Source organism: Myxine glutinosa, chromosome 8 (assembly GCF_964187855.1).
Source record: "Myxine glutinosa chromosome 8, kmMyxGlut1.1, whole genome shotgun sequence".
Taxonomy (NCBI): Eukaryota; Metazoa; Chordata; class Myxini; order Myxiniformes; family Myxinidae; genus Myxine; species Myxine glutinosa.
Genome location: NC_136268.1, coordinates 60,852,726 through 60,865,289, shown reverse-complemented (window position 1 = coordinate 60,865,289; position 12,564 = coordinate 60,852,726). Strand labels below are relative to the sequence as shown.

Below are 12,564 nucleotides of genomic sequence, written 5' to 3'. Positions count from 1 at the left end.
GACTCCAAATTTTCTCAGCAACTAATTCCTCCAGGTCATGAAGTTCATTAAAATCTATAAAGGTCCCTGTTGATCACAGTTCTGAACCTCGAGGTTGACGGTTACACGTTTTGGATCCACACCTGTTTGTCCTGAATCTTTTTTTTGTTCTGTTAGGTGGTGAAGCGGCCCTTTTGCGTCGATTCCCATCAGGAGCTTGGATGTTGTTTGACGTGTTGTCGGTTGGTATTTCTGAAGCGATTGTTTCTTCAGATTTTGTGATGAGGAAGGTGTCGCTCTTCCGTGAGCCACTCATCCCTTGTCATTTTTCCTCAGACAAGTTGTGCTTGGGCGTAGTGATTATGGAGAACCTGTAGTTACATCAGTCACAAATGTGGGATTCCATTTTGACCAGGCATTTTATTTTCTGAGTTTTCCAAATATATTTTCTTTATCAACTACCGGTAGCGCTCGAGGCATTTTCTCGAGATATTTATTTTTATTTTCAAGCTTTTGATCCGTTCCACTTCCTTGTTAAACAACTGGTTTTGTTTTCTTCTGTTTGCTTCGTCATCGTTCTTGTTTATTCTCTGTTATCATTTCTGGTTTGAGTTTGTTTTCAGGGCCAATTGACTTTCGGTCTTTCTCTTCGATATTATACTTGTGTTTTATTTTTGGGATTCTCTTCAATTTTGGACTTTGGTTTCCCTTCCTGAATTGTACAATTTATCTCATTTCCTTTCTCAGTTATTCTCATTCTCTTTAAAGCCGATGTTTCCATGGTGGTGTTTGATCCTTGTTAATGAGGCTGGCCTATTTTTCCTGCGGTGTTCTTTGCTTGTTACTTGCTCCTTGATGTGAAGTACTGCAGAAAAAAGTGTTGATTTTGGGGGTAGGGAGGGGAGGTGTTCTTGGTATCATTTTTCTGAGTGTATGACTTCTTGCCCTTGTTTTGATGTTTTCTATTGGATAGAGTTTTGTTCTTTCCCTGAATGGTATCATTTTGATGGTCAACTCTTCTTCCAGTCTCTCTGCACAACTTATCGTCCTCGTCTCCACTTTACTGCCCTTCCTTGTCTTCCTCCCCACTACCATCCACCACACTTTTTTTGTATACTAATTCGAGGCTCGTGTAACAGCTAACACATATAATATATAATAAAGGGAGCGGGAGACAAAAGGGGGAGAGAGTGAAGCACAACAATAGTGGAGAATAGGGACATTGGGAGATCTGTGGAAGAGAGGCTGGGGTGGGGTGCACGGGATAAACAAGATGGACACTACAAGGACTTTAAGGAAAGAAGTTGGAGATTGAAAGAGATTGATTTGGAGTGAATTAACGGGGGTAGAAAATATCAAGGTTTTGGAAGGGGGGAGATAAGAGATTGTGGTGAACAGCTGTTTTAAAGACCTGGAGGGAGGAGTGGGATTGAAGGGAGTGGGGGAGTTTGCTCCACAGGTGGCAAACAAAGAGGAATGAAAGAGTGAAGGTGAGCAGAGAGCTGAGATTTCGGCAGTTTAACCATCAGAGGGTTGCTGGCAGATCTTGTGCATCCTGCAGGAATATTTGGGGGACAGAGCACAGAGAGAGCTGGGGGAGCAAGGCCGGAGAGGAGTCGGTAGAAGAGAGAAAGACCACCAACCTGCCTGCAGTGAGTGAGTGAAAGGCCCTCGGAGTTAGCTTCATCGCGGGAGATTCCAATGATTCTGAAAGCTTTGGTTTCAACCACGTGAAGCTGAGCTAGGTGTGAGGCAGGAGCACCAGACCAGAGGGGAGAGCAGTATTCCATTGAGCTGTGGATGAAAGCCTTGTATGTGGTGAGGAGCACAGGTGTTCCAATGAAGGACTTCGCACGACGGAGGATGCCCAGTCGGCGACTGGCTTTGGAGGCCAGCTTGGAAATGTGGTTTTCCCAGGAAAGATCATGGCAGATAGTGAGATGCAGGAGTTTGAATGGCTCAACCTCCTAAGAGGGTTGCTAAGAAAGTAGATGGGGAGAAGAGGGGGTTGCCAGATGGTCCTTTCACAGAGAATGAGCGAGTTAGATTTGTTTGGATTGATTTATTTGTCTCTTGACCCCTTTCCCCCCATTCCCTCGCTTATAATTTTTTTTTATCGTTCACAAAGGGTCGAAGTTGATCCCGTGGGATCCAAGAGGATCTACCCAATCACCATTAACTCGAATCATAAAGGTTGCTGAGGATGCAGCATCGACTGGTTATTACCAATTTATCATAGCACACGATGTCCAGCGAGCCAGGAAACGTAGCTAGGGATTCTATCTGTGCAATAATCTTCACAAATGTACAAGATGAAAAAAACATTCGATATACTCAAAATTCACGAATATATTTTGTAAAAGTCTCTGTAGCGAAATTTTCTATCCATACCTATTATTTTCATTCCAATGTGCTTCCAGGGCCATGCCTCTTAACTAGGCCAATTTTACTATTTTCATTACTACGTAGGAGTGCTCAGGTTTCGGTGACTTAGTGATAGCATAAGTTGAGTCGATAACCAGACTAAAACCAAAATATCTACATTGGACAAAGTCGTGTTAGGGAAAACGAAGCCATAATTCTCTTCTCCAGTCACATCAAACTAGGGATGTGCATGTGTTTCATCATATAGTGTTTCTGACATATGCTCTTTGAAGGAATACCAAGTTGTGCACATGATGTGAGCGTACATTTATGCTTAAAGGAAGGCTCATGTATCACCCTCGACCACGTTTACACCTACAGAGATTTCCCAAGAACTATCAACGGTACCTGCCCTACAGGCGGGGCTTCAATTGGGAGGCCCAAATGAAAAGGCAAAATATCAGAAATTTATTTTAAACGATTTATATAAACATCCGTTAAATCATATCACACGCAAATCATCAAAATCTAAACAGTATTTGTAGAATTTCAATAAAAGCCACATCACTGTTCATATCGGTAAATATTATTCCATCATGTTTGGAAAAATTGGAAAATTGGAAAAAATTTCCTAATTGGAAAAACAATGTAGCCTATTTTACTCCAGGGGGTCCCAGGATTACCCACCCAAAATATCGTTGCGATCGGTTCAGCCGTTTTTGCGGTACCTGGGAACAGACAGACAGACGGACGGACAGACGGACAGACATTTGGTGAATTATAGTAAGATGTGCTAGCTGTTGTTGTTTGTACTTTCTCATGATAACTGAAGTGGGCCGTCCCTCGGATGGACCTTAAACTGGGCGTCCCTTCTGTCAGTATTAGTTGGTGGATGTACAAGATCCCACGGTGTCCTTCACGAAGAGTAGGCGAGCTATCGCCGGCACCCTGAACAAATTTACAAATTCCTGCCCTGACCAGCAGAGGGCACTGCATCAGCGGCACAGCCACGCCCTGAGCCAATGATGCTACGCTACAGCCTTGTGCTCCATACGAATGAAGAAGAAGAAGAATGATATCACTTGCTTTTACCTTTACATTAATCATACAGGGACCTTCCAAGAGTAGAATTGTCACACAAAGTTACGAGTAGTTTTCAGACCCACATTTTCCCCTTTAGCTGCTTTTGATAACTCTTTAAAGGCCACTTCCTGGTTCTGTATTCTTAACGCACACAAATGTTATTGGTCAGTTCTTTAATCGCCCAACCACCATATAAACAATACCAGGGTTTAATTTAATGCACAAACTCGAAACTGAAGAGTTAGTAAAATATAGAAAAGAGTGGCTGTATGTTGGAACTACCTTCCCGCTGCCCACCTGTGTGCCCATGACGACTTCATTTCTTCATATTCCATTGTCTCAGATCAGTTTTGATAATTGAACGTCAACACAAAACCGTCCCAAGGCAAAGTGTGGCGCACAGTCATGGTTTCTTACCAACGATGTATACAATGACACAGGTAACCATGTGATGGAGGAGTTCATTCATTTGATCTTTCAGTAGATTTTACACAAGAATCTTATTGAAAACATGCAAAGTCTAATGTAGTCGCAGCCACAAGCAACGTCCATTTTGTCTTTCAGGCCCTTAGTCGCAGCCAATTGTCGCAGCATTCCTGTTGTTTCAGAGGGAGAGAACATGCAGATGTTTGGGCCCAAGGACATTAATCACATATTGTTCTAGTTTATTTTATTATTTGTTTCTAACCTTTTGCCTTCTACCAGAATACCAGATGCAGAAAATAGGGCAGAATGGAGAAGAAGATTGTCATGGGGCCCGCAAGGCTAACCCCAGCTCTAGCCTCTAGCAGGGCAAATGGCCTTAAAATGTCTGTTGTTGTTGTTGTTATTGTTAAAATAGGGCAAAATGGAGAAGAAGATTGTCATGGGGCCCGCAAGGCTAACCCCAGCTCTAGCAGGGAAAATGGCCTTAAAATGTCTGTTGTTGTTGTTGTTGTTGTTATTGTTAAAATAGGGCAAAATGGAGAAGATTGTCATGGGGCCCGCAAGGCTAACCCCAGCTCTAGCAGGGAAAATGGCCTTAAAATGTCTGTTGTTGTTGTTATTGTTACCTTCTACCCAAATAAAATTCCAATTCTGAATCCCTTTTCCTCTCTTCCTGTGATCCAAGCAGGTGAGCGTGGCCTGTCGATCGCAAGTCTCAGCACCGGAGCCATTATCGGCATTGTCGTCGTCATTTTCCTCATCATTCTGGTTGCCATCGACATCACATGCTTTGTGCTCAAGAAATGTGGCCTGCTCATGTGCCTGACCGACACGCTCTGTAGGAAGGCAGGGCCTGGGGTGAAGGCCGGAGATGCAGAGCAAGGAAAAGCTTCGTTCTCGTGAGTTGCGTTTGGATGTTTTTTGAAACGTATTTGTATAACATCACTTTCCCTTCAACCAAAGCACCTTCTTCGTTGTGGCAGCGTAGCTCTCCCTCAATATCCATTTGGTTATCATGTTGGTGTAACATCAGTTTCGTTCTGCGTGTGCACAGGAAAGAGGACTCTAAAGAGCCCATTGTGGAGGCTAAGCCGGAGGAGGAGGCCACGGCGAACCATGAAGACCCTGGGCAGAGCAGTGAGCCCACCGAGACTACACCTCTTACACAACCTGAGTGAGTCGTGCTTGGTGTGACGAGGGTCTCTGGTTTCCTTAACACCACACTTCCTGCCCATGTGTCCTTTATACACCTCTTTCTTCTACCTTTAGTCTTTTATTCCACTTTACCATGCACTGAAGTTCCTACAAAACAACGACGTTTAAATGATATTACATAGTACGTGGGATTCAAACCCCAACAACTCTTGCACTTTACCATGCACTGAAGCACCCTGTGTTGTTCTTGTTGTTGCTTTCTTACTGTTACAGTAAAAGCAACTTTCTAAGATTACCTCTGGCCAGTAGTCAGGCCTAGGAGTCAGGTTCCATATGCAATTTCCTTCCGCCTTTGTGGAGATTTGTAACCATTTACATTTTTGAAAAGTTTGAGACGTTCTGAATCTGAAAACCAATGTTTCCATTTGATTTGAAAAAAAAAGTTTTTTTTCAAATCAAATCAAGTTTGATTTTCGGAGTCAGAGACTCTCAAGCTTTAAAAAAATGTAAATGTTACAAATTTGCACAAAATCAGAACGAACCTTAAAACCTGGACATGTGGAACCTGATTATAGAGGGAAGCTCCCGATATCCATAAAGCTGTCCTGTTATCAGGCACGAGTAACGAATAAAGCTTTTTAAAGTATAATGTGAAATTTGAATGTGAGTAGGCCTCCTAGAGTTGCTTAGAATTGCAGCGCTGCTGTTAGAGCTTAAACGATGGTGTGTCCAACTGTCTCTATGTGCCATTCTCTTTCTCATTGAGTTTCTCTTTCCCTTTTTCTTGTCTGTCCGTTATTTATTCCCATTCCACTCACCTTCACTCATTAACCACCTGTGACCCTGCTACCCAAACCCTGTCATTCCAACTTGACCACGCATCACCCTCACCGCTGAGAAACCTACAGGCGCTCTGCGGAGGCCCACCCCCCCCTGATCTCGGAAGACCCCGTTGCCACCGCGGCTCCCGGCACGACCACGAGCTCCGAGGCCTATGTCACGGCGTCGAGCAGTCCCGCGAGCGAGCTCGCTCCCACGGCTTCTGCCGAACGCGTCTCCGACGCTTCGGTTTCTTCCGCCGCAGCTGCAAAGCGGTCGACTTCGGCCAAATCGAGCCCACAATCTTTCAAGCCCGTGGCATCACCACCTCGGCCATTATCCAAGAAAGGTGCTGCCCCCTCGCCCCCAGTTAAAACGGCCGATAAGGGAAAGGCCCCGAGTCCTCCTGGTGTCCACTCTGCTTCGTCCAGCCATTCTCAGGCTGAATCCTCGCCGTCTCAGGCACCAGGCACCGCAAAATCCATCGCCGCAGCAGCCTCAGGACAAGGCTCCGAGAGCCCAGGAGGAGCCAAGGAAACACCGCCAAAGAAGGACGGAGTATCTACTGAGGGGTCAGATGGACCTGTCCTTGGCGATTCTTTCGACTTTGCTAAGGATGTGTTTGCAGCACTGGGCAGCCCTGTCCCTGCTGCTGATATGTACGCCTTTTTATGATGCTGTCTTTCTTCTCCCTCCTCTTTTCTTTTTTTCTGTTCCTAACCTTGCTATTCTCCATCCCATATTTACTTCCAAACACATGTTCTGTTTTCATTTTCATCCTTCATTTTGCATGTTTTCATTTTTCAATCATCTTCTTTGTTTGGTGCATTCTACTTTCATTTTTGATTATTTATCTCCTCCCTCAGTTAGGTTTTGATTCATTTTACATACGGTGCTTTATTTTCTTTGTTTATACGTCATGCACATGGACAACCCAATTTCTTTGATGTTCACAGCAATCGTTGCTTTCCCTCCCCCGAGTTCACTTTTGGTTCTTTCCTTTTCCTTACAAACACAAATTTCCATCGATATTGATTTATTTATGTTTCTCGGTTATCTTTTGATTCTCTCTGGGGTTGTCACATCTTTTATCTCCTTTCTCGCTATTTTTTAAATCTCTTGTTGCTGAATACATTCCTGGTTGAGCTATTGCAATATGTAGTTACCTGGTAACACTGATTAATTTCAAACTTCTCATAAATTGCTTAAATACAGCCAAACTGGTCGTTCTTGACTTAGACACAATTTTATACAGAGCATTCAGAAAGTATTCAGACCCCTTCACTTTTTTCACATTTTGTTATGTTGCAGCCTTATGCTGAAATCGTTTAAATTCATTTTTTCCCTCATCAATCTACACTCAATACCCCATAATGACAAAGAGAGAACAGGATTTTAGAAAGTTTTGCAAATTTATTAAAAAGAAAAAACTGAAATATCACATTGACATAAGTATTCATACCCTTTGCTATGACACTTGAAATTTAGCTCAGGTGCCTCCCATTTCTCTTGATCATCTTTGAGATGTTTCTACACCTTGATTGGAGTCCACCTGTGGTAAATTCAATTGATTGGACATGATTTGGAAAGGCACACACCTGTCTATACAAGGTCTCACAGCTGACAATGCATATCAGAGCAAAAACCAAGCCATGAGGTCGAAGGAACTGCCTGCAGAGCTCAGAGACAGGATTGTGTCGACGCACAGATCTGGGGAAGCCTACAAAAAAATTTCTGCTGCATTGAAGGTTCCCAAGAGCACAGTGGCCTCCATAATCCTTAAATGGAAGAAGTTTGGAACAACCAGGACTCTTCCTAGAGCTGGCCGCCCGGCCAAACTGAGCAATCGGGGGAGAAGTGCCTTGGTAAGAGAGGTGACCAAGAACCCGATGGTCACTCTGGCTGAGCTCCAGAGATCCTGTGTGGAGATGGGAGAAACTTCCAGAAGGACAACCATCACTGCAACACTCCACCGATCTGGGCTTTATGACAGAGTGGCCAGACGGAAGCCTCTCCTTAGTGAAAGACATATGAAAGCCCGCTTGGAGTTTGCAAGAAAGCACCTAAAGGACTCTCAGACTGTGAAAAACAAGATTCTATGGTCTGATGAAACCAAGAATGAACTGTTTGGCCTCGATTCTAAGCGTCATGTCTGGAGGAAACCAGGCACTGCTCATCACCTGCCCAATACTATCCCAAAGGTGAAGCATGGTGGTGGCAGCATCATGCTGTGGGGGTGTTTTTCAGCAGCAGGGACTGAGGGACTGGTCAGGGTTGAGGGAACAATGAACAGAGCAAAGTACAGAGATATCCTTAATGAAAACCTGAAACAGAGCACTCAGGACCTCAGACTGGGCCGAAGGTTCACCTTCCAACAGGACAATGACCCTAAGCACACAGCCAAGACAACGCAGGAGTGGCTTAGGGACAACTCCGTGAAGGTCCTTGAGTGGCCCAGCCAGAGCCCTGACTTGAACCCAATCGAGCATCTCTGGAGAGAAGTGAAAATGGCTGTCCACCAACAGTCCCCATCCAACCTGACAGAGCTTGAGAGGATCTGCAGAGAAGAATGGCAGAAAATCCCCAAATCCAGGTGTGCAAAGTTTGTCACGTCATACCCAAGAAGACTCCAGGCTGTAATCGCTGCCAAAGGTGCTTCAACTAAGTACTGGGTTAAGGGTCTGAATACTTATGTCAATGTGATATTTCAGTTTTTTATTTTTAATAAATTTGCAAAACTTTCTAAAATCCTGTTTTCTCTTTGTCTTTATGGGGGTATTGAGTGCAGATTGATGAGACAAAAAATGAATTTAAACGATTTCAGCATAAGCTGCAACATAACAAAATGTGAAAAAAGTGAAGGGGTCTGAATACTTTCTGAATGCATTGTACATGGACAGCTTTTGTTTTTGATCGAGTTCATTTCGTAGGTAGCATTATGGCTGCTGGTTGCATCACTGCTGAGATCATGGTTGTGTGCCACTGATGCAGCCCATCCTGTAGGTTAGGGCAATAATTAGTAATTTGTTCAGGGTGCCCGTGATAGCTCGCCTGCTCTTTGCGAAGAACACCGTGGGATGTTTAACGTACATCGACTAATGCCGGAAGACGGGACGCCCAGTTTAACGTCTGTCTGAGGGACGGCACACACCATGATGAATCGCCCTACCTGTGAAACGCCAGGATGACAGTTTATAGCTGGGTCGGGATTCAAACCATGGCTAGACGGCTTAGAGGGGCATGCGCATACCTGTAGGCCATCCTGTGAGCCCCTTTTTGATTGCTGTTATGATGTCATTCGTAAGCATACAGATAACTTGTTGATTCGGGCAGGTGGAAAGTGTAACATGAGATGGAATAGAGACATGATAATGCACCTTGCTTCCAATTATTATTGACGAAGTTTGTTTTGTGGTTTGTGCTACAGGAAGAATGACAGTAAGGCAGCAGGTGAACCTTCCCCTGTAGCCACAAGCAACTCAGGCTCTGCAGTTAATTCCACTCCAACTTCTACCACCACCAACACCACATCTACCATTGCCCCAGAAACTGCCACTTCCACAGCACCGACAAAGTTGGAAGAAATTGAAGTGAAAACGGTACCCAGCGAGGCAAGGGTGCAGCAGCCAGCCGAGAGCAAAGCATAATGGAAACAAAACGAGTGTGTGCTTCTCTCCTCATCTTTCTCTCTACTCCTCATCTCTTCTTATTTTTCTCGATTCTCCCCCCACCCTCTCTCCTTTTCCTCTCCCTCTCTCCCTCTCTTTACCCGATGATTGAGTGATATTTGGACATGGTAGAGGCCGTGGTTCCACCTTTCAGCGGAATTCTGGGCTTGAAGTGATTAAACCTCTCAGATTGAATGGTTCTCAACTGATTATGTGGACGATGATTGAATCAGGCAGTTAGTTCGCTCAAATAATTCCTCGTATCTCTCTTTCTCCTGACTTCCCTTCTCGTCATCTCGTTCTCTTTTCTCCTCTCCTCTTTCTACTTCCCTTCCTGTCCTTTTGAATCGGCTGGCTTACCAAACTTCGGGCACTACTTCCAAGAGAATGGATGTGTTCTAATTTAATTATTTGTCAAGTGGGAAGTAGAGAGGGAAGAGGAGCGTTTATGCTCCCACAATCCAATGTTGAAAACGATGAAGGAAAAACAAATTTACAAAAAAAGAAAATGACCCTCACTCGGAGTGAGCGGTTGTATTGCTAGTCTTTGTGTAGCATGCTTTCGTGTTTTCCATCGCCGTCGGTACGTTTTCTAAGCACGGGCAGCATAGTCTGTATCAGCATCATCGTAACGCTCCATCTCGCATGCAAACTCAACTGTGCGCTGTGCGTCTCCCACAGGGAAAGGAAGCAACTCCCATTTTTATCTTTCGCGACAACGTCCGTTACTCGAACCCAGAACGTCGGCCTTTTTATCTTCCTCGGAAACTTTATTTTTGAATCCTTCAATTTTGCACCCATTCATGGACATTTTGCACCCATTCATGGACATTTTGCACCCATTCATGGACATTTTGCACCCATTCATGGACATTTTGCACCCATTCATGGACATTTTGCACCCATTCATGGACATTTTGCACCCATTCATGGACATTTTGCACCCATTCATGGACATTTTGCACCTGCTCCGCCATTAAATGCGTTTCGTCGTGTTTCCGGGTTCTTTCCCCAGAATCGAAGGCTTGTTGTGCAGTCCTTCCAGTTGCTTCCTTTTTCTGTGCTGATCTCGGCAAAGTCGACAGTTATCGACCATTAGCTCCGATTATAGATACGTGCAGTGTCATGTCTTTTGTTAAAATTGTAATTTTTAATTCCCTTTTATTGTTACGCTTTGAGCAAGAATTTAACCCAAAATGGCCAATGTGTGTCTTGTTTTCGTTAATTATTTTGCTTTTGAGTTGTGCCGACCTTTGACATTTTACTACGTGTACAAAAATAATCTCTCGGTTCTTTTTGTCATTGTTGTCGGTTTTGACGTCACTGTTACAGTTTTGGAGCAATGGAAAATTTTTAACACGAGTCAGCCGAGTGGGTGTAAGAGGCTCCATGTTTTGTTCGGTCGGGAAATTGCGTAGAAGGCTGCTCGGTTCACACTCCCAGGTGTGTGGGTGTGCGTGGTGTTTTGAGTGTGTATCAATGCAACATTTTATCAGCATTCGTTCATAGTCATTTTTAACCGTGACACATGCAAGGTGGGAAAAATTGTGCTTTCATACATTTTACAAACCTCTCTTTTGTTTTTGATTTGTTTATATGTATATTACAAGCCGTGAGGAAAACAAGAAATTAAAATCCACCAACTCTGCTTTCTTGCTCACTTTTTATTTATTTATTTTTAAACAGGATCTAGTGCTGGTACTGCAGCTACCACACATGATACAACTGTTAGACGGGACGAGCACTGCCACAGAGCGTGGGGGAAGTGCCATCACTTCCTGGAATACTCTGGGTACCAGCAATGTCACGAGCATGGCACCGCTTCTCTCCACTCACTCAGCAGGGCATTTCCGAAGGAGGAATTTCCTCCTCTCCATGGATGCCAACCTCTGGGGATTGTCTGTGCTCTTATCCTTTTAAATGCTGACCAAGGAAGCAGTCAAGCAAGGAAGCAGCACATACCATTTTTTAAATCTTTGGTATGACTCGGCCGGGGTTCAAGGGGCCAACCTCCTCGACTCAGAGCAGATGCTCTATCCATTCCGCCACTGACTCTCATGACTCTGTGGTGTAATGGTAACACCAAACAAACAAACAAAAAACTTCTTTCTCTTTGTGAGGTTGTACTTGAGCTATGTGTTATTTTCTTATTGGAGGAAGTGACATCACTTTCAGCATCACTCTGGGTGCTGGCGACACCATCTTTGTGACATATCATTTCTTTCCTCAGTCAGTGTGGCAATGAAGGATACATCACTACCCACACACACCCAAATCGGATGCCAACTCATGGGGTTTATTGGTGCTGTACCCTCTAAATGCTGAGCGTCAAGCAAGGAAGCGGCATGCACTGTCTTTAATCTTTGTTATGACTTGGCCGCAGTCAGAATCGAACGTACTCAGAGCGGGCCGAACTAACTGTTATGCCACCAAGTCTAGTCACATTATCTTTATCATCAATTGGACATCATATTTTAGCACTTCTTACCTTGTGATTCGATTTATCCTGTCAGTAAGGTCAACCAACATGGAGTCGTCCTTTTGTTATTGAATTAGCTCAACTGAAATGGGTAATCCTTGTTCTGGTTTCGGGATCATGAGGAATGTGACATATTCAGGCAAATATATTTCAGAGCCTTCATCATACAAGCTGTTATCTTCATCTCAATAGGGCATTTTCATGGATCTCATTTGGGCATTATCACAGACTACGATCCCAAAGGAGCACTGTGCAATGATCAAATGGATTTTTGTAATATTCTATCCAGAGCAGTCTTGGTCATTGTTTCTTATGCCTAAGTCACACATAGGCGGATTTGTCGGCGACTACTGGCGACTGGAAAAATCGCCACCACCCGCCGACAATCGTAATGAAACCGTAATGGACGGTCGCCTGTAGTCGTGGTTATCCTCCCCAGGTCGCCTGCAGTCGGCAAGAGCCGCAAAGGGGCAAAATATTTTTTTTAATGTTTAAAAACGGCGCCCTCAGTCGCACTCGAAAAAAACCCGCCATGCTGTCGTGATGTAACCGCCATGCCGTCGTCGGTATCCGTAATAAGAGCGTAAAGCG

At 44.2% G+C, this 12,564-nt stretch overlaps 1 protein-coding gene across 1 annotated transcript in view; it reads left to right on the top strand.

The window, feature by feature from the left end:
- Nucleotides 1-11,142, top strand: part of LOC137415270 (neural cell adhesion molecule 1) — an 84,528-nt gene extending 73,386 nt beyond the window's left edge. Inside the window, exons 4-6 of the mRNA XM_078783957.1 lie at nt 4,541-4,751; nt 4,907-5,026; nt 9,254-11,142. Of these exons, the coding sequence (XP_078640083.1) occupies nt 4,541-4,751; nt 4,907-5,026; nt 9,254-9,473 (551 nt within the window). The 3' untranslated portion in view covers nt 9,474-11,142. The remainder of the gene's footprint in view (nt 1-4,540; nt 4,752-4,906; nt 5,027-9,253) is intronic.
- The last annotated feature ends 1,422 nt before the right edge of the window (nt 11,143-12,564 follow it).